Consider the following 22,653-nt stretch of genomic DNA (forward strand, 5'->3'; position numbering starts at 1 on the left):
ACAGGAGACAGTGGAGGTTTGGAACACAGTGGTAATCATGGAGGAGGACGAAGTAGCTGGGTTCAGTATATAATCTTAAGGCAGAGCTGATGGGCTTTGCCGATCGATTGGAAGGAGAGTGTGACCGAATGAAAGAGGTCAAGGAGACTCAGGGGTTTTTAGCTTAAGCAGCTGGGTAACTAGAAGTGCCATTTACCGAGTTGAGGGAGAAATGGGTTTTATTTGGGAGAGAGTGGTGGAGATAAAATATTTTGTTTAGAGACATTGAGCTTGGGATACTTGTTTGCCATGCAGGTTTGATATGAAAAGGTATTGGTTATACTGCTGATGTCCAAAGTGGGATATTACACCTCAGGGGTTTGTAAGGTGGTCCGCTGTGTGTGAGCACAACATTTTCACATCAAGGTATATTAAATTTCACCTCCAAAGTGATAAAAAGGAAAGGTTCACTGGTTTAGTGAAGGGCCCCTTTAGTATACTGGCCACTCGGTCAGTATACACCTCTGTGAGTCACAGACACAGGGGAGACACAGGGTCTTTAAGAACAAAGCAAGCATTCCACACTCTGGGAGTGGGAGGTACTAACTGATTCACTTCTTTCCAACATCTTAAGGAAAATTACAGTTTAACTGTGCCTAATTGAATAGATTTCCTGATTATGGTATCTAGTTTCAACCAAACTGTCCCAAAGCACTCCGGATGATTCCTGTAGAAACCTGGCCCACAGGTAGTACCGGGGGAGGCGCCGGGGCGGGCACGGCTTGTCCTCCTTGCCCTTGTTCTTTGTCAAACCACATCAAGAGACAGAAACGGTAATGATGCAGTCAGATCTGACAAGAGTCGGGCCAGAATACCAGCAACGAAAAAAAAGACTACCTGAAAAATGGAGTTATGACCATGACTATTAGCAATGAACCTCGCCAAACTGTACAAGCTAGCCACCTACTGACATGTTTTATTTAATGTGCATCTCATACTTCTGTCTTCATAATGGACGTAATATATTGGCCAACAGTGCAATGTAATTTTATATAAGTAAGCATTCATAAATTTAAAAATATTTTACTGTGTGAGTATGATAAAAAAAATGTTCAACACCACCGAACAGAGAAAGCCATAACTCAAAACAGAGGTCAGAGCTGGAGTGGCCAGTTTTGGGGTCACCACATGTGGTGGTGTTCAAAGCTGTGGCACTGGATCAGGTCACCTAGGAGAGTGTGATGACAGAGGATGGGGGTAGGGGACTAAGCCCTGGGTTACCTGATATTAAAGATAAAAAATTAGAGGAGAACCAGCACAGAAAATGAAAAAGGAGCAGCCAGGGAGTCCGGAGGAGAGCCAGGCACGTGTCTGAAGTATGTGAGCAGAGCGTGTTCCCAGGGAGGCAGTGATTGACGGTGTCGGAGCGCGTTCTGGCAACTGGATCTGGTGACATGAGGGTTGTTAGAAATCTTGGAAAAAGCAGCTTCAGTGGAAGGGCCAGAAATGAAAACCAGACTGGCTACAGTTGGGAAGAAAATTGATGGTGAGGAAGCAAAGACAGTGCGTTCAGAAAACTCTTTCAAGGAGTTTTGCTCCACGCAGGACCAAAGAACTCAGAGAGAAGCAGGAAGTCCAATCAGGGTTTGTTTGCTTTTTAAGACAAGAGATAGGTTTGTGTGCTGTTGGAAATTATCTAGTAGGGGAAAAAAAAAGAACTCAGAGATGGGAGGGTGGCGGTTAACTGGGGGCAAGAGCAGGAGTGGTCTTCTTCAGAAGGTGAGAGAACACGCGCTCCAGAGCCGAGGTGGACGTTGGCCTCAGACGGGAGCGTGGGCCATTCCTCCGCATGGACAGGAGGCAAGTCTGAGCACACACGAACAGATGCAGGAGGGCTGGTCTGGACACGGAGCGAGGACGCAGTTTCCCTAGACTCCCAGACACCCGTGGACAGACATCTCTATCCGGAAGTCCTGTTACAACTTAAACTCAACCTGCCCAAAGGCATGCTCCTCTCTCCTTTCCTGCCCAGGCCTTCCTACCCCTCTTGCTTTGCCCTTTTCATAAGCACATCTCTACTCTCCCTGTCACCAGGACTCCAGCCCTTGGAGTCCAAACCACAGTTACTATCCCAGACTTCTCTCCTCCCTGCTCCATCAGTCAGCTGCGGCATCCTACAGACGGTCCCTTTTGTCCATCTCCATTCTTCATCCCTGTGGCACCAGTGTCCTTTGACCCTCACCATCTCTTATGTAAATTACTGCAGAAACCTTCCAACTGTTTCCCTCGCCTTCTGCTCCTCCCGCCTCAGCTCAGCCACACCACCAGCTTCACCCTCCCAAAGTGCTTCTGTGGTGGGTTCTCTCTCGGCTCAAACCTCTTTGACTTCACTCGACTCCCTGCACCTCTCTCAGTATCTTCAACTCAAAACTCAGTCTTTAGTTGCCTTTTCTATATCTGAGTTCATTCTTTCTCATGCCCTCTCAAGAGCCTATTTTTTCCTGCTTTTCCTATAAATCTTTTCTGATTACTTCTTCCCCAGTGATCACATTCATCTATCTATTCAACCAACCCACAGGCTCTTTCTCAGTGCCTCCTGCATGTGAAACAGGCCTGTGCAGACAGGCGGCACATGGGAAGGCAGTGCCAGGACCAGAGGCCAAGCCAGGGATCTTGGAGTTCGCCCAACACTCTCCTCTTCTCGGTCCCCAATTCGATATATCACCAAATGCTGCTTAGACTTTCTCCTAATTATTTCCTTAATCCATTGCTTCTTTTCTACAGCCTTCACATTCTCAATATTTCTCATGAGAAGCATTCAAAAGCTCCCAAATTGTTTTTTCAGTCTCCAGTTTCGAGCCCCCAATCCAGTCAGAGAGACCTGGACGCCCCCTGGCTAAATCCTCTCAGGGCGCCTCGCCACCTAGAGACAAAGCAAGGCTGCTCAGCAGCAAAGTCAAGGTCTCTCATGACTTGCCACGCTTTCCTCACTAGCCTCACCGCCCAGCACCTCCACCCTGCACTCTGAGGTTGGCGGTACTGAAACGTCGGGAGTCCCCGGTGCACATCTTCCTCGTTCTCATTTCCCAAGGCTGTACCTCTGCTTGAATGCTCCTCTCCACGTACGGGTCACATGTGCATTCTTCAAAACTCAGCTCTGGCTTTCTCTCTTTTGGGAAGGCTTTGGACTTTTCCCTGGGAAGGTTAAGTGTGACTTGAGGGAGGCTGTGGCATTTATCCAGGCCTCCTCGGCACCCAGCACATAGCTGGCCTGCGGAGGGCTCTCCGTATGGGAGCAGCAGGAGTAAGACAGTCACAGGGCACAGGCTGTACCCAGGGGAGGTGAGAGTTTTCAAACTGAGAGAGCTGGGAACATAGGCTCTTAAGTCAGATCTGATGTGAATCCTGGCTCTGTCACTTACTCACTGGTGACACGGGGTAAATGGCTTACCTCCCTCCGCCTTAGTTTCCTTATCTGTAAAAAGGGCATGATCCTTCTTCCTACTTATGTCTTAGCTCACATGTCACCTGTTCTGAGAGGTTCCCTACGGAGAGTAACCCCTTCTCTCCTCTGGCACGCTCTGTTTTATTATCTTCATAGCACTTACAACTTCTAAAATTATCTTTCTTTTTTAAAGCCTCACCCAGGGATATATGTATTGATTTTAGAGAGAGAAGAAGGGAAACAGAAATAGAGAGAGAAAGAAAGAAACATTGCTGTGAGAGAGAAACATTGATTGGCTGCCTCCTAGAAACATCCTGACCAGAAATCTGACCCACAAACTTCTGGCGTATGGGACGATGCTCCAACCAGCTCAGCCCCCTGGCCAGGACTAATCGTTCTTTTGTCCTTGCCTGTCTGTTAGAATGTGAACTTCCTAAGAGCAGGCCCCTCACCCATTATATTCTCATGCTTCGTCCCAAGTTCATAGAGTGGCACAGAGTGGTATCTTGATAAGTACTGTTTGAATTCATTTTTCTCAACTGCTGCAGAGGAGAACTACAGCTCTTAAAAGCTGAATTAGGCTTTCCTAGTCTCTCAAGAATATAGGCATTAAAGTACTTCCCACTTTGCCAGCTGCCTGGATTGTGTCTTAAAAATCTCAGCAAGTTTTAAGAATAATCCAATACAAAAATATAGTCATATATAGTAGCAAGTATATTTCTCAAATAATTCTTTCTTTATGAAAGGATAAATAGCTATGAACAAATAACCGCTAGAAATCCATGTGATCACTAACTCCTCTTTAGCTCTTAAGGACTTCATGAATTACGATGGGGCTTAAGGAATTTGTTCTTTGGAGAATGTGATTGCTATCTTCTTCCCCCATCTTGCTGAAACTGATCACAGATAGCAGATACAAACGTGACCTGCAGAGCAGCCTGTCCCAAAAGTCCTTAAATGCAAAATTAATGAGACATTACTATGTAAAAATGACTATAAGAAAGTATTTAATTGGTCAGAAGGGACTGTTCGATGATGTAACTTGGGACTTGTTTTTAATCCTTGCTGGAGGACATGTTCATTTTTAGAGACATGATTTTTAGAGAGAAAGAAGGGGGGAAAGGGAGAGAGGGGAAGAGAGAGAGAGAAACACCAATGTGGGGAGGCAACATCAACTGGCTGCCCCCCAACCCCGCTGACCCACACACACCCTGACAGGGGATTGAACCCAAAAGTAGGTATGTGCCCTGACCAGGAATCGAATCTGAAACCTTGTTTTGATGCTCGGAATGGCACTCTCACCAACTAAGCTACCCAGTCAGGGCTGTAACTTGAGACTTTAAATTTTATTTCTTAAATGATATTGGAAAAACAAACAATTCAATGGAAAAATAGGCAAAGAATATGGATATTCTCAGAAGAAGAAGTCCAAATAGCCACAGATATATGACAGCATGTTCAGTCTCGCTAATAGAAATGAAAAAGCAGTTGAGGTGACCTCATCATTTTCGCTTATCAGATTTGCAGAGGCTAAAAAGACCAGTGACAGCTAACCCACGTTAGCAATGATGTGGGGCAGTAAACACGCAGACGCAATGTCAGAGAGGGTACATATTAAGATGGTCTTTTTGGAGAGCAATTTGACAGAATCTATTAAAGTTTTAAATATGCATGTCCTTTGACCCAGCAATTGGACTTCTATAAGTCTATCCTTCAGAAATATTGGCCATGCACACACAAAAAAAGATAATTCATTGCAGCATTGTTTGTAAGAGAAAAATTACAAAAAATTTAAATATCCATCAATAGGGTAGCAATAGATGGCTATTTATATCACTAATAAATACTGGTGTCTTAAAAAGGTCTAGGAAGCTTTAAAAGATATAAGTTAGCTCGTCTATTATCACAGAAAGATGTAGTGATCTACTATATAGTTATATATACCGCTATTTAAATTGTATTGATAGCGCAGGCTGTGAACCAAAGTGTCACTGGTTCGATTCCCAGTCAGGGCACATGCCTGGGTTGCAGGCCAAGTCCTCACTTGTGGGAGGCACACAAGAGGCAACCACACATTGATGTTTTTCTCCTTCTCTTCCCCTCTCTCTAAATATACATTAAAATTTAAAAATGTTTTTAAATTATATGATATATTTTTACATGTTTTTCACATATAAATCTATAATCTATTTTCAACGCAGCAGCCAAAGCTGTCCTTTTAAGACACAAGTCAGAACTCTTGTTATTCCTCTGCCCCAAATCCCTCATTGGCTTCATTTCTCAGGTTCGAAGTTGGTGGTCTGCATCACCACTTCCAACCCCCAGCTGATCTGGCCTTGGGCTACTGCTCTGACTTCTTCCCTTTCCCCTCCCTCAGCCCTCACATCCTGGCCTTCTTTCCAGTGCCTCAGGGCTCTTGTACTTGTTGGTGCCTTTGCCTGGGACTTCTCCCAGATCCCCATGCCCAGCGTTTACTTCCTCAGTCCTTAACATCTCTGCCCAGATGGCCTTTTGCAGGACCATAATCCTTGACCATAGTCTGCATTTAGGAGAGTACACACTTCCTCACCCCTCCCCTTTGCCCTGGCACTATCTATTCCAGTTCCCTGCTCACCGGTTCTTCACACCCTTACCACCCTCTGCCACATGGTCTCTCTCCCCCTCTAGCATCGCACACTCTGTGAGGGCTGAGACTTTTGCTCTTTTGTCTCATTATTAGGTTCTCAGCACCTCCAATAGTACCTGGCATACAGTAGTTTCCCCATAGATATTTATTGAATAAATAAATAAAATTTCATTTTTATGTGTGCATGAAAACAGACTTTGGAAAAATGCACAGCAAGTTATTGACAGTGATACATCTGGGGAACGGGACTGGGAGCTGAGGGGAGAACTCTCACCTTCACTGTACACGTTTCTGTACCATTTGAAACATGCACTATTTTGGAATTTAAAACAAAAGTATTTGAAAGGGAAAATACAATGGTTCCATCTCTTCTTCTAGGTGACTCAAAACACTTTTTGAAGTGTCTTCTGCAAACACCGAAAATAATTTCCAAAAGAGAATGATTGTAGGCTTGTCTCTGTGTGTGCACCATCGGAGTTCAGAAACTACCAGTAAGCCTGGTGTGTATAAAGTTCTAACACCATCAAGTAGACCAGGAATATAAGACAGACAGGCAGATACACACACTAACACACACACAGTGGCTTGCCTGTGCCATGAGTCTGCTGGGTAGAGCCTTTCCACTTAACATACCTAGCAGCTCTTTACACCCACCTCCTCCCTTCAGCGGAGGAGGGATTTTCACTGGGAATTCTTCATGCTGTTTCCACTCCACGGTAAAATCTTCAACATTGCCGTCAGACACAGTGACCTTGGTTTGGTCCCATATGGGCTGCAAAATCCATCCATTGCTAGAGGGAGCTCTTGAGACAAGACAGGTTACCTGCCTCAGCAACAGCTCCAAGCTAACGCAGCATGCCGAGCATTCGGGACACATTCACAAACCCCACAGTGAGCGTCCTTTATGAGCTGGCATGGTTGTGGGGGCCAGAAGCACACCCATGTTAGTATGGGTGACACTCTCACTGGGTGTTAGTCCACGGGGCCCTTGACACTTTTTTGCCTGAATTCCTAACTGGCCACAAAGGCCAGCTGGTGAGCCTACCAGGCCTCTCCTTAACAGGTAGCAACTGGGGAAAATGGGGTACAATTTAGCTCTGAGGGGCCAGGAGGAGGACTGGTCTCCCCACCCCTGTAAGTTTCTGCAACTCACCCAGGAAAGCCGGGCAGCAACAGCCAACTTGCATCAGCATTTTTGTACAGAAACAAATGGGAACAAGCCAACCAGCTGTGTTTTACTGCTTTTTTTTTTTTTTTGTGAGAGAGTCAGTTGGAATAGAAGTCAAGACTACTTGAGAACCAGCCTCTGGTGGACAGTTACACTTGATTTTTACCATGTTTCAGCAAAGCAACGGATTTGGGCTATGAGGTTATAGCTGATGATTCTCCTGAGTACCAAGGGCCCAGCTTTGCTTCTTCACAGACACTGATTTATTATTCCTTAGCTCAAGATTCATTTCTCAACACATGTGATTCTAATGACATTTTAGAAAAGACGTCAGTTTACTCTGGGTCTAGTTATCAAAATTCACCTTAATTGGGACCAGAGCACAGGCTTTGGGGTCAGCCTATCGATGTGACCTTGAGCAAGAGAACTCAGACCTCTGAGCTCCAGTTTGCTCATCTGTTAAACAGAGATAAAAGTACCTACCCAGTGAGGCGCCTGTTAGGATTAAATAACATAAGGCAGCTACAGTGCTTAGATACAGTGCCGTACTTGTGACAGGAGAGAACTCAGTAAGTCATTACCATTATTACTGTGAAGTGAGCCTCTTTCTTCAATCTTCTCTAAGACTTGTAGATAGAATCTCCCATAACTGCCTAGAACAGTCTCTCAAAATAAACACATTTCAAGACTGACCACCCTAGAACCACTTGCCCAGGCTCCTCTTGCCAGGAACCTCATCAAAGGAATAGAATCGACGTTGCTCTGATTTAACACACACACACACACACACACACACACACACACCCCAATGTAAATGAAGCTGACACTACGAGGAACCCTGGGCTGAAGCTCAGGGGTCTCATAAGGCAGCTGAGCAGCACCCAGCCTCACCTCCGTACAAAACTGCAAACAGGAGACTGTGCATTGACCCCATGGGTCAAGCCAGAGGCAGCTAAGAGGGAAACTGGGATAGTGGAGTGTGTGGAAGGCTCATAGTGCCTTATACCTGCAGCCTTGCCCCAGCCAGGAGACCACGGTTACCTGATGATCCCTGTCCCTCAGACCCTTAAAGGGCAACACTCCCTCTTCTCATCACCCTGCCTCTCCCTTTCTGCCCCTCAATTCGGCAAACATTTATTAGTGTCCTCCACAAGCCAGGTACCATGCCAGGTGCTGGGGTGCTCCTGGTCCAGCAGACGTGAGAAACACCGCCATGTAGTTCCTGAATGAGTAGATGGCCAGGGTGTTCTCTCGAGGGAGCCCAGAGAGGGAAGGATGGGCCAGACATTTGGTTATCCTTAGTGTTTATGGAACTGAAGACAGTTCTGTTAGCAAGAAAGTTCTGGCCAGCAGGCCACTCACCGCATTTGTTTCCTACGTGGCTCTGGCCCACTCCACAGGCCTGTGTCCGGAGTTCTGATGCTCTGGGAGACTTTTTAGCCACTTCCAGGTCCATGCCTGAGAGCTGGAGGTGAAACTGCTCTCTGTGGGCAGCCTTCCGGAGTGTGCGGATGGCTTTCCGGAGCCTCTTCTCCGTTCGCTTTACAATGCAGCTCAGATCACAAGAAGCTACAGAAACAAGAGGGACAGCAGTGGGGGAGGACATCGGGTTGCCGCATGTGAGTGCAATCAGACCGACCGCAGGGCCCGCCACTACCCACGGCCCCTGTGGTCAGATGGGAGAGACCTGGAGCTGAGCACCTAGCAGGCCGGGCAGCATTCGGTAACGACAGAAATTTGTTGGCCAACATGGTAGCTTTGGGTTTTCATGAAGCAGATAAAATCATCAGGTTCCAAACCAATTCAGTTTAGTTTGGGGGAGGGGTGAAAAAAAAACAGGAGATACTTCAGTGGTTGCTCAACTTCCCCCCTCCACCCCAAGAAGGATGATAACAGTGGAAGGAGAAGGAATAAGGAGCAAGCTGTGAGAAGCCTGGCACCGAAGACCGTTTTCAAACCAACCTGTCACCTCCTTTTGGTTAGTTTCAAGCTCAAACTCAACAGTGATAAGCATTTCCTGAGTGGTGCGTGGTCGGCCTGGGGCTCCCGGGACTTGCTTGCCGGAGCTGCATGTGAGGTTTGCGTAGCGGAAGCTCTCTTTTACTGAGCTGCGCTTCTCTGTATGAAGAAACAAAATGATCGGAAGCCAGATTCTGGCAAAGCACTCAGTTGAACATTTGCTAGAGCTCAGTAAACATTTCATTAAAACAACCCACAAGGGACTGAATGATTAATTCTAGATGCCAAGACGTTGAAAGCCCTCAGCACGGAACACGATGACATTTTGCTTTTGAAGGGCCAGCACTGCCTCCTGTGTAACTCAACGATTTAGCACTTGAAAGGTCTTTTCATGGACAGAAGCTGGCTGCTTTTGACTGACAAGCCACACGTGTGGCAGGCAGGAACTGGGGTCGTCCTGCATCTCTGACTGATGGTTTGCTAAGGCGCACTCGTGTTCTCACAGGTGGTTTCCTTAAAGCTGGACTGGGACGTGCCAAGCAGGGGCTGAGGCTTCAAACAGGGAATGAGCACAAGAGTAGAAAGGAAACTGACTCCAACTTTCAGGCAGACTGACCTTGAAGTAATTCCAACCCAAAGGGAAAGCTGGGAAGCAACCAACAGTGAGGTCTCATTCTGAAATAACCCGGAGCAACGCATGGCACAAAGAAGCAAAAGAGCCAAACGGCATCGTGAAGGCGTGTAGGGTGGGTGTGTGTTGGGGAAGGCAGGGCTGTGCCCGACCCCATGCCTGACTTTGGCTCTCGCCCCTGCACCCATGGCTGAAAGGTTCCACCCAGGGAACCTTTCAATCAGTGATCGCTGACCGAACCAAGAGCTGGTCCACATATCATCCACACGATTGACCTGTGTCTGTCCTCAAGTCCTGCTTTCCTGAACGGGCGTGCGCCCTTCTTTACCATTACAAGGACGCCCGAGGCCCCACAGTTCACCAGCAGCCCTCTGTCCATTTCCCCTAAGATCTTACCTTTTCAGAAGGCTAACTTTAAATCTCAAAATAAACAGATGTTCATTTTGAGCCTTTCTCCCTTTCAATTTTCCCTTATCTATTTTTTTTAACTTTTTATTTTAGGATAAGTTTAGATTTACAGGTAAGTTACTAAGACAGAACCGCGAGGTCTCGTATACTCTCCACCAGGTTTCCCCTGATGTTAACTAACATCTTCCATTAACATGTACATTTATCAAAACTAAGAAATGAACATTAGTACAACATCATTAAGTTAACTAAAGACCAAGAGTATTTTTAAAGAATGCTTTTTCCTTCTGATCTAAAAATATAAATGCCCCCTGTGGAGAATTTGGAAAATGCAGAAAAAAATTAAAATCGCCTGTCATTCTCTCACCCAGCTCCAACCACTACAAATGACGTGGCCAGTTTTTTCTCCCTCCCCTTTTGTTTTTATACAAGTTGGGCTGCATTACATATACAAAGTGTTCCTCTCCTTTTTCCCATCTTAGCCATGGAGCAAGGACATTTCCCTACGTCGCTAAACATTTTGTGAAACGTGTACTTGACAGCTGTGTAGTATCCCCTCAAACGGAGGCTCCCACATTAATCTGGGTAGTTACTCACAATGGGCAGGGGAGCGCGGCCACAGGGAGCTGTCCATTTGCTTAACTTACACGACGGAAGATTGGGGAAAGAAGCCTCCCTACTACTGGGATCCTGACTTTTTAAAATCTCCAAAATCATTTTAGGCAACAACACTGGAGACGTGAGCCGGCGGGGACAGGGAGGGTTCCGCTCTTTCCAGTAAGGCCAGCTGGATGGTGTCTGCTCTGCTGAAGCCTCGGGGAACTAGATCCAGCAGGAAAACCGATGCCGCAGCTTTGTTCATGAGAGATTACCCTTTCTGAGCCAAACCTTTTCCCATTTCTTTGGTGTCTATTTCAAGCAAACTTGAAGATCTAGAAAATTTAACCCAATATGATGGCAAAGTGCCAATGCATCTGAAAGGCCTTACTATTTCGTGTGAACCTACAGGTTTCCCCAGAGTTTCACCATTTGTACCTCACAAAGGACACTCTGACGCCTAACCTCAGAGCTACACAGGATGCTAGGCTAGCCTTCTCTTCCTCCTGGAAAGAGAGTCCTTGGGGACTCGAAACTGTTCAACCCCAGCTGAAGGGCTCGGGCTTGTCCCGGGCCCCTTTCCCAACATGCAGGCAAGCTCCCTGCACCAGCCATCTGATTCCGTACCTGGTAGTGCTGGTCGCAGGCCCTCGGGAAACAGCTCAGCCTTTTTCAAACTACACTTGCCTTCATTTAGCTTAAAGGTTACACTTGTCCTGACGGTGGCGACATCTTCAGAAAGAAACAAGTGAGAGATGTTACCTTGAGAGGCAGAGGAATGGAGACCCCAGGTGGGTGATGGTGAGCTATCCACTGGCTGGGTCCCACTGCACACTGCACACCCCTCTCTCACCCTGAGACCGAGGAAGGTTTGGACCCTGGAGTACCCATCACCTGGGCCTGGGGACACCAGAGGCCTCCTATGAGCTATACTTACTCCTCCATCTGAGATGAATCCAGGGCTCACATATAACAAAAGGAGGGCCTGGAGCAACCTCAACAGTGAAATAAGCCAGGAGGTCTTTTTTGTGTCTTTCCAAAAAAAAAAACACCCCAAAACGAGAATCCCCTAGTTCAAATTAGGGCAAGACTGATGAGGCAGATGGGGAAGGAGGGCAGATTCTCCTACCTCAGGCTGGCGGGGGAGGACAGGGCTGAGGGAGCCACCAGTCCAGACAAAATGGCACTCACGAAATGTGGCCAGGGTTTTCAGGATCGGGAGGCCCCCACTTTGAGGGGCTCATGTGCAAAACTTGGCTCTCCGCCCACAGTCGGTCTTAACCATAGGTTAGGCTCTGGAGCCAATGACCAGGACTCAAACTCTAGCTCTTCAACTCATGATGAGAACTTAGTCTCCTCAATTCTCAGTTTTTTCATTTATAAAATAAATATAATTATGGTACTTACATTACCAGCTTGTTGTAAGAATTTAACGAGATAATGCAAAAAAAAAAAAAAAAGTTCAGCCTAGTAGCTGGTACAGAATGAGAGCTGAATTACTGTTAACAACTTGCTTGCACACCCTTGGGTGACCTAAATGGCCATGTGACCTTCACTGAGGGAGTTGGTGAAACAGCACGACATCTGCTCCGACTCGGCCCCCAGGTCAGGCAAGAGAAGCAGTGAAGGGTTATACTTGCCACTCTGGATTCAGGCTGTCTGGTTAAAATCCTTGCTCCACTATTTCTTATAGGAGCCACTTAGAGTCCATTCTTTCACCTCTCTGAACCTGCTTCTTCTTCTGCTTAGTGACAATAATCGTAAAATTACCCCAGAGGGTTGTAATATGGATTAAATCAACTAATGCAAGAAATTCAGTAGCTGGCATACTTTAACTGTTTGGTCAATATATGCAAGCTGCTATTGTCCTGCTCTGGGTTCCTAGCTTTGCTCATACATGTAGCATGGCCATCGAGAACCACTTCTTCATTCACATGTTCTCATGACACATCACAGAGATGTCTAAATCTGAGAGGGAGGCTTCCTAAAAGCTTGCAATTTCTTTGTCTTTCGACAAAACAGAAAGGGTTCAAGGTCCTTTCCCCAGACAGAAGTCTTGCTCCCCATGTCAGATCCATGTCTCTCTCCACCAACACCATGCGCCCAGGCACCCTTTCCTGGTGGGCCTTTGAGGTGCCCCAGGGCACAGGGAGCTTGGGAGACCTGAGTTTTCTGGCCCCGGAGCTCTGCAGGCCTCTGCCCAATGTGACGAAGGCACCAGGGTGGAGCACAGAGCTGCCCAGCACACAGGGACACCAAGTAAGTGTCTGTTACACAGTAAGTCAGATGTCAGGCGTCCCGGCTGCAGGCAAGAACGTCTTCTAACATGCTCACGGTACTGAGGAGGTAAAGAGAAAATGGAGCCAACACCCAAGAGCAGCACCCCAGGAATGAAACCCGTTGAGCACAGTGAGCCCCAGAGAGGACACGCATTTGGTAATTACCCCCGAAAGCAGAGTCATTTGACTTTTGCTGTTTGTTCCTGAGAGGAGAGGAACTGCCGCAGGTAACAGAGTAGGCCTCTTGCAGTCCTGACAGACAGAATGTGGATTGTCACACGTCAGCGAGGTTACAGTTGCTCCTGGTAGCAGACAAAAATGACCCCCCCCAACCCTCCTGCACACGGACCACCAAGAAAACACCCAGCACGTGGGGTCTCAAAACAGTGACCTCAGGTGATTGGGGGAAGCCCTTTGACATCATCTAACACCTAAAGGCTGGGAAGACTGAGCCCTGGCATGACAACCTGCCCCAGAGACTGGGATCCACTCACCTGAAGAGAGGTGAATCCCAGAGTGACATCTGAGGAAGCACCTGTCTCCTCCGCCACTCTTACTGCAATGCAGGGACACGTGGGGTGATACGCTAGTGGGCAGGACCCCCTTCACTTCTAGATAGGACAAAATATAGTCACTTACAGGAAGAGAAGGACAAGTCCAGGTGTCACAAAGATGGCTGGGTCCCATGGATCAAAGGCCCCAAGAAAAGAAGGTAGAGCTGACATCCAGCACAGAACACAAGACACCAGACAGTGTTTCCCACCAACGTAAAGGAGCTACTTGTATGCTGCTTTTCTCATGCAAAAAAGCAACCAGGAAGACGGAAGTGAGTTTCAACCTATGCAGAAGCACAGTGGCAATGCCAAAGTGCCTGCAAAGTATCTCCTGTTTTTGAACTATTTCAAGAGTGGCTGCTACAGCGAAGGGGAGGAGAATTCAGGGGCGGGATGGTCAGCCGCACTCCGGGTCCAGTCAGACGTGGGAGAGCGCCGCTGGGCCTGTGGTGAGCCGCTGCCGGAGTCTTACCCACACAGTCTTTTTTATTCCAGTGGAGCTTGTATGCAGGGTGGCACTGGCATTCGTAGCTGCCCACCGTGTTCACACAGACCTGCTGACAGCCTCCATTGTTGACGCTGCACTCATTGGTGTCTGGGGAACAAAACACGCTCCTGTCACAGCAGCCCCTTGCTGACCTGGTGGAAACTGTCCTTCGCTTGAGGAAGGAGCAGGAGGGGAGTTGCATGGTTGAAATTCACTAAACAAAGGGGAGATGCTGACTGCCTTTGGGATGTGTCCTTGGCACCAGCTGACCCCATTCTCCACTCAGGGGATTTCCCTGCACAAGCCTCGCCAGGACAGTCTCAAGTTCCATTCTTGACCAACCACTCCCCAATTAGGGACACTCAGCGAGGGTCACACCCTACTTTCAGATATCCGAACTCAGATGCTGCACAGGCTTCCAACTTAAAACTCCGCCATCCTCCTGAGCTACATGCTAAGGCAAACAGACAGAATTAGGACTCCCCACTGGACAGTTCGTGTAGTTGAACTACAGAGAAGGAAAATGACTTGCATGAATCTCCATCAACCTGAGACTGAGCTCAAGTCAAAGGTGGCTCTAACTAAAACCCAGATACTCATCTGTATTCAAGGAGCATGCCCTTGGGGTTTCTTGATGGACTGGAAGAGTGTGTTTTTTGCAATGCCAAGAATGTGTCAAAAAAAAGAAGAAAGATAACATTGTCTATAGCAAATCACTATTATCCATTCTTCTTAAGTACAGGACACAAAGACTGAGCAGAAAGTATTTAGGCCAGTGGTTCCCAAATCCTCATATCTTCAGCATCACCTTGGAAGCCCTGGATCTTTGGAGTCAGAACCTGAATCTCTAGTCTCAAAGACTGCTGCATGAACGTGATGGTCAGGGGAGCGGAGTGGGAGTCATCTGGTGCCACATCTGATTGATGCCGTAGTCTACTTGACCATAAGGACAGAGGACATCCGAACATGCTGCTAAATGGGCACCGAGCAGAGAGAAAGTCAATGGTCCAGCTTAAAGGCCTGCTTAAGGACCCACTGAAGGACTTGAACAAGGCTTTGCAATCAGTTCCTACACAGAGCAAGGCTGTGGAATCGTTGGTGTTCTGCCAACCCTCTCTGAGGACTGTGATTTTACTATCTGCTGGGAAGTTGCAGTGGGTAGAGTACCATCTCCTGAGAGACCCTCCCATTCTCTGAATATAACTGCATCAGTAAACTCAATAAAGAATTCACAGCTGAAGAGCTTATGTCTTCTGTCTGCTCCATTTCACACTTGATGTGTTAAAGGGATAAATGGGGGCAGACTTCCCTTAGTAGATGCTCCCCTTGCGTTGATGGGTTCAATACTACTGTACAGGAACTGGAACATCCTCTTCATCCCCCAATGGGGAGAACTTAAGGGTAAGTCCTGTTCCTCTACAGGCCCAGTCTCCTCTGAATGCTCCAAATGGGGCATTCTGCTCACCTCCACAATGGGTAAAGCCATAGAGGGTGTAGCCTTTGTTGCAAGCACACGTGAATGTGCCAGGGTGGTTGATGCAGCTGTGGTCACAGGTCCTGTCCAAAGAGCATTCATCCACATCTGCAATTGCAAAGGGAGAGGAGATTTGAAACCAATTCTGAAGGATGGGTAGAGAGAACACTTTTACCACAATACCAGTTACTGGGGAAAACAACACAAACAGAATGAAACACTATCTGCCCGTTCTCCCACTCGCTTGTGTTAAAGACAGTGTTGAGCGGCCCACAAAAAGCATCCTCACTGCCAGGACCCTGCTTTCTAAATTCTGTTGCAAACTGCGCTTGCCTAAAAGGCCAGTTGGTCTCTCTCACCCATGCTTATTTGCACGGCTGAGTAATTTAAAATATTGAATCGAAGCCAAATGAGATAACGTACCTAAAATGAGTTTGGAAGTGATAAGGCACGGCCTGTGCATTATTATTGTTATATTACTGTTGGTAAAACAGCAATAGTAATTTTAGAAGCTAGGGGAAAATGAAAGGAGAATACACTTGGGTTGGAGATAAATCTGGTTCCTTTCTCTTTGATTTTTCCAGAATGAGTCTTCCAGCCCCAGGAGGCCAGCTGATCCTGGCTTTCATGCCTCCTGCACTACAAGACTACATTAATGCTAACATCCTTGCTACTTTTCTATTGCAGACACTGAAATTTGGTGTTAAACCTCCAAGATGGATCCTCTTGGCCAATCCCTCGGTTTTCCTCCCCATGGTTCAGTCCCACAGGGCCTGTCCGACCTGATTCAGTGTGGAGACTTCCCTGGCTTCTGCTGAGGTCCTAAAAACTTGTCTCAAGACCGAATTTGTGGATCTAATCATCTGTTCTTTCCTGGTATGGTCCTCACATCTTTCCTGCAGACTAGAATTTCAGAGCTTCACTTCCTCACCTCTTTGTGGGGCTTTGACAGAGTTATAACTCATGTCTCCAAATGAATAAACCAGGACCAAAGCGGAACTCAGTGGAAGCCAACTAGACCATTGCTATATCTCTTTTCAATATCAATCGTGCTGCAAGAAACTATGTTAATAAAAAAACACAAACATTTGGGAGTAACTAAAAGAACAAAAAAGTGAAATAAAAAGGGCAAATTCTTGCAACACCTCTTCTTCCCTAGGTTTTCCCAGAAATCCTAGCAATTTCTTCAATAAATCTGTTCTGTGCAAATATTTGTACTACCAAGACTGATCAGTGAAAAATGAGAAAAAGTCTGTTTCTTCCCCAGTAATTGATGTCACGCCATGAATTCTGTTATTAACATCAGCCAGTTGTTGAGAAAGTGGACTCTTCCAGTAGCTGACTTTGGCTGCTTGTGACAGGCTTTTGCTTTGCCAAAAATAATGAGATCACTTTTCTAATTTCTTTTTAATGTGTTTACACAGCTTAAACAGTATTCCTTGCTCTATATGTTATAAAACATTATATAGAACAGCACATTTGCTTTCCAAGCCAAATGGGTGAAAACCCACAGTAATTGTCTAGAATGAACTCGCTGAATTTAAAGGGGACTATGTTTGAATTGCACGACAAAACATGTATTAAGAAGAAACATCCCAGAGAGAAATCTAATTCATACTACAAGGTTTTTAAAAAAGATATTATATCTTTAGTACCTGAAGTGAAGTCAGACATTATTTTCTGATTTTGTTTTAATTCTGGGATTTCTAACAAAATTAAGTTAGATTCTTCTTATTTCTAGAAATGGAACCAGGATACATAATAGCAGGTCTTTTCTGAGACCTTCTTCCTGAAAAAACAAGTGGTGCCCCTACCCAAAAGCGTTTACCACCACCTCAAACAGTTATTCACATATCGACAGCTGCCACCCAGAGAATTTCCCTTGCCGCACCCTGATGTGGGAGGGATGCTCTGAGTCTGCAGTCCTGCCCAAGGACCAATCAGCCTTGCCTCCTTTCCATCCTCCCCTTCCCTCTACCCAAGCTCCAAGGCCATTCAAACAAGTGCTACAAGGAAGAGACCAATGGGTACATGATCCTGATTATGGGTTGACCCCAACTTTTTGCTTGGAAAAGGTATGTTAACTAAATCTGCATATTTAGCCACTAAATTTTGTATATAAAATCCATAATGTTAACGGACCTTCATTAGGTGGCTCCCTTTGGTATACTTTCCATTCTGCTTTAATCATTAAAGAAAAAGGAAAGTATTCATTATCTCAACACCCTAAGACAACCCTATGTGCATTCTGAGATTCAGTGCATTCCTAGCAGGAAGCTCTGCTCTAATCACACCAGATGGGTTCCTTGAGGTGTTCTCTAATCATTCACAGCTTGATTTCCAAAATATACCTGTGAGCTACATCAGTGTTTTCATGCTACCTAAAAGATGAAATAAGTGAGACACAGGTTGGAAGTGGGGTTAATGACTCAGTTGAGAAGCCCAGTGAGCCAGTCTCTGCCAGAGTGGGGTCTCGTGTTCTCCACGCCAACCAGGAGGCGTTGCACAGCACAGCTACATTTCAGCACATACCTTGGCAAGACTTCTCATCTGTTAATAATTTAAATCCCTTTTTGCAGCTGCAGTCAAAACTGCCCACGGTGTTTTTGCAGAAATGGTCGCAACCTCCATTGCGGGTCTGGCACTCATCAATATCTGTAACAGGCAAGCATCGGCAAGTCAGACAGCCATACTTGCCTCGTTTTCCACAAATCCCTGAAGTGCTATTGTGTGTGCTTCATTGTTCTCTGAAACAAAAACAGACCCATAGACGCACTTCAGAATGTTCGCTGCTGTTTTTAATCTTACATATGTTTTCTTGCCTGGCTTAACCAATTTTGAAAGACAAGAGCCTAGTCCCCTTGAGAACTGTGGCTTGTATTGCCCTTGATCAGTATTAGGAAACAATCTATGGGACAGAATGCTGATGTCCTATTATATTCTCATCCTTATCCTGCTCTCTCAAGATAAGGTGGCTCCCTTTGGTATACTTTCCATTCCAGTTTAATCATTAAAGTTATAAGGAAGTAGAACATTTGTTTTGGCAAATTACACAATGATCAAATAGCCTTAATGCTTTTAAATGATTCTGATACTCAAATGAATCTTATCTTTTCTCAGTTTCAGCTGGTACTGGTAACTGGTTATCTACTTTTTATCATGGTGAAGAACTAAACCTTCGTAGTCTCGCCCATGAAATACTAGCAGGTCATCGGGGTCTCTATTCATCAGCAAAAGTTAAAGGTACAGTTATTCATTAGGTTTTCCAGATAACAATCTTGGCTGTTATTTATGATAGGTTGCTATTACCTCTTACACATGTTCCTTTGAACTTTTGCCTTTTTCTAATGTGGCCGCTGCCTGAAATGGATTATTTGATACTTGTAGAAGCTGACCTTCTCAACAGTTAGTGTAATTAAGTTGGTTCTAGTTAAGCTCACTCAATTATAAACTTCCACTAGCCCAGGGAAGAAAAGCTCGCATCAATATAAACTATAAGCAAATCTGGAGTCACGCCAGAGGTGTGGAGGGGAAGAGGTGCATTTATCCCCACACATTAGCAGCACGAAGAGTCACAGGCTACCTTTGCAGGTCTTCCCATCCAACTGGAGAGTGAATCCAACGGGACAACTGCAATGAACACCTGTCGAGGTGTCCTTACAGGTGCGATCGCAGCCTCCATTGTTGACAGCACACGTTTCTGAGAAGGAAGTATATAAAAGCAGTTAGCTTCCTGAAAAGTGCTAATACAGGTGGGAGGAAAGAGATATTAGTGCAATATTCACACCTAACAAAGTTCATAAAAGCCAAGAAGCATGGTGGGGTGTTCATGGTTTTACCCCCAAGTCTCTGCCACCTGCAGGGGAGAAAGAGGGAGAACAGGTACAACCCCTCCACCCATCTAAAAAAAGTGACATTTCCTAGGGAAGCTTGATGGGGTGGTCAGAGGGATTAACATGCCTCCCCCAACCTGCTGAGCCTTTCCCTCCACTGACTGACTTGAATCCACTAAAACTTCCTGTTGATCCACAGCCAGAGACCTACTAAGTGTGAAATACCTGGCAGGCTAGATGTGAATACAGAACAGAGGAAAGGGGTGGGAGGTGGTCCTTCCTTAATCCTGAATTCTCCCCCTTCAATATTAGTAACAGGCAAAACAAGAGAAACTAAGCCTTGCACATCCCAACCATTCTCTTTTTGCAGACCAATGGCTTCCTCCTTACAACTGCCATTTAACTCAGATCAAAAGTTTACTTTCCATGAAAGAAGAAGCTGTCAGAACCACATACAAAGTTAGCCACAGTCATTAAAGAGCATCTATAGAGATGAACTATAAGCAAAATGGTCTTGTAGTCCTGCATTTCATGCAATTACTCCAAGTAACAGACAAATGCCCTTCAACATTCATTCAATTGATAGCATGTAGGCAGACAGAAACCTGATTTTACTATCATAACTACCTTTTTGTAGAATGTGGGGGTATAAGCTTAGTTCTGAGTAGATATGATAGACAGAACATACATGTTTATCTGTTTCCTCTGAAAATACCACTAAAATGATGTTTTAAAGAACAAATCCTTAAGGATGAAGAAAATAGGAGAGAATGTTGACTTCTGGTCAAGATGGAGGTATAGGTAGATAAACTGTGCCTCCTTGCACAATCAAAAGAAGGACAACAACAAATTTAAAAACAAAAACAACCAGAAATGCCAGAAAATCGAACTGTACAGAAGTCCAACAACCAAGGAGTTAAAAAAGAAACATTCATGCAGACTGGTAGGAGGGGCAGAGATGGGCAATTGGAAGGGAGAGGATGCACGGTAAGGTGGCAGCTGGCGGGCTGGGTGATTTGCATGCAGATAAAACTGGGAGAAAAAACTGGGAAGCAAAACAGACCACACAACCCAGGGTTCCAGCATGGGAAAATGAAGCCTCAAAACCTTTAACGGCAATGATCTGTAGGGGCTGCAGCAACAGGAGCAACTCCCAGCCTCCTAGGAGAGTTCGCTGGAGGGACCCACAGGGTCCTAGAAGGCACACAAACCCACCTACCCTGGGAATTAGCACCAGAAGGGCCCAATCTGCTTGTGGGTAGTGGGGAAAGTGACTGAAAACCATTGAGAGCAGAGCAAGAGGCACTGTTCCCTTTCAGGCCTCTCCCCCACATACAGCACCACAACAAAGCAACGTGTGTCACCCTGCCCTGGTGAATACCTAAGGCTCTGCCCCTTAAAGTATAACAGGTGGGCCGAGACAAAAAAAAAAATATGGCCCAAATGAAAGAATAGATCAAACCTCCAAAAATAGAACCAAGCAACAAAGAGACAGCCAACCTATCTCTTTGCAGTTGGAGGGGGAGAGGGTACAATGATGCTGAGTTCAAAACACCGGTCATCAGAATGCCCACAGAAATGGTTTAGTATGTTCCCAATTTTGGGGATTTTAGTTCACATACTAAAGGGAAGTTAAGGCTATGCCAAGTGAAATTAAGAAAAATATACAGGGAACCAGCAGTGAAGGGAAGAAAACCAGGACTCAAATCAACAATTTGGAGCAGAAGGAAGAAATAAACCAGAACAGAATGAAGAAACAAGAATTCAAAAAAATAAGGAGAGCCTTAGGAACCTTCGGGGCAACTTTAAATGTTCCAACATCTGAATCATAGGGGTGCCAGACGGAGAAGAAGAAGAGCAAGAAATTGAAAACTTATTTGAAAAAATAATGAGAGAAAATTCCCCCAATTTGGAAAAAAAAAAAAAAAGACTTCTAGGAAGTCCAGGAAGCCCAGAGAGTCCCAAAAAAGTTGGACCCAAGGAGCAACACACCAAGACGCACCATAATTACACCACCCAAGGTTAAAGATAAGAAGAGAATCTTAGAAGCAGCAAGAGAAAAGGAGACAGTTACTTGCAAAGGAGTTTCCATAAGACTATTAGCTGATTTCTGAAAAGAAACCTTACAGGCAAGAGGACCTGGGAAGAAGTATTCAAAGTCATGAAAAGGAAGGTCCTACATCCAAGATTACTCTATCCAGCAAAGCTATCCTTTCTTATGGAAAGGCAGATAAAGTGTTACCCAGATAAGGTCAAGTTAAAGGAGTTCATCATCACCAAGCCCTTATTATATGAAATGTTAGAGGACTTATCTAAGAAAAAGAAGATAAAAAATACAAACAGTAAAATGACAATGAACTCACAGCTATCAAGAACTGAATCTAAAAAACCAAAAACAAACTAAGCAAACAACTAGAACAGGAACAGCATCATAGAAATGGAGATCACATGGAGGGTTATCAGTGGGGAGGAGGACAGGAAGAATGGGGGAAAGGTATAGGGAATAAGAAGCATAAATGGTAGGTACAAAATAGGCAGAGGGAGGTTGAGAATAGTATGGAAAATGTAGAAGCCAAAGAACTTACGCGTGTGAGCCATGGACATGAGCTAAGGTAGGGGAATGCTGGTGGGAAGCAGGGATGCAGGGCCGAAAGGAATAAAGGGGGAAAATGGGACAATTGTAATAGCATAATCGATAAAATACATTTTTAAAAGATAATAAAAGAGAAGATACTAGCTGAAAGATGTCAGATATGCTGGAAGTGGCATGTTTGAAGGGGCACTGACTGGCATAGCAAGTACTAAGTTACTCTAGAGGCAGAGGTGAGGGTGGAGGTAAAAATAGGAAGACTGATTGAGAGTCTATATAACAAACAAATAAGCCCCAAATTCCCCCCTAAATTCTACAGCTAGATGACTACCCCCTCCTTATTGGGCTACAACAGAGAAATGTATCCCGGGGAAATGGGGCCAGAAAAGAACTGGACTCAAGGGCACAAGCTATAGCAGAGGAGGGTAGTAATGTCAATGAAAGTCTACACTAGGGGTGTCCAACATTTTGGCATCTCTGTGCCACACTGGAAGAAGAGTTATCTTGGGCCACTCATTAAATACATTGCAACATGTAATCACAAAAAAAACCTCATAATGTTTTAAGTAAATTTACGATTTTGTGTTGGGCCACACTCATAACCACCCTGAGCTGTGTGCGGT

At 45.5% G+C, this 22,653-nt stretch overlaps 1 protein-coding gene across 4 annotated transcripts in view; it reads right to left on the reverse strand.

Moving 5' to 3' along the window:
• The window catches only part of SCUBE2 (signal peptide, CUB domain and EGF like domain containing 2), a 71,636-nt gene that overhangs the window by 18,941 nt on the left and 30,042 nt on the right, over window positions 1-22,653 (reverse strand). The window contains exons 8-16 of one of the 4 annotated variants that reach the window (XM_037133884.2): window positions 19,191-19,307; window positions 18,140-18,262; window positions 15,599-15,715; window positions 14,119-14,241; window positions 13,587-13,700; window positions 13,258-13,344; window positions 11,441-11,545; window positions 9,181-9,336; window positions 8,581-8,787 (exon numbers count right to left, since the gene is read on the reverse strand). In XM_037133884.2, coding sequence (XP_036989779.2) covers window positions 8,581-8,787; window positions 9,181-9,336; window positions 11,441-11,545; window positions 13,258-13,344; window positions 13,587-13,700; window positions 14,119-14,241; window positions 15,599-15,715; window positions 18,140-18,262; window positions 19,191-19,307 — 1,149 coding nt within the window. Of the gene's footprint in view, window positions 1-8,580; window positions 8,788-9,180; window positions 9,337-11,440; window positions 11,546-13,257; window positions 13,345-13,586; window positions 13,704-14,118; window positions 14,242-15,598; window positions 15,716-18,139; window positions 18,263-19,190; window positions 19,308-22,653 lie in introns of all 4 variants that reach the window. The other 3 variants (XM_037133883.2, XM_037133885.2, XM_037133886.2) reach the window with 3 other exon arrangements.

This window comes from Artibeus jamaicensis, unplaced genomic scaffold (genome assembly GCF_021234435.1).
Source record: "Artibeus jamaicensis isolate MK-2021 breed Jamaican fruit bat unplaced genomic scaffold, CSHL_Jam_final contig_797, whole genome shotgun sequence".
NCBI lineage: Eukaryota > Metazoa > Chordata > Mammalia > Chiroptera > Phyllostomidae > Artibeus > Artibeus jamaicensis.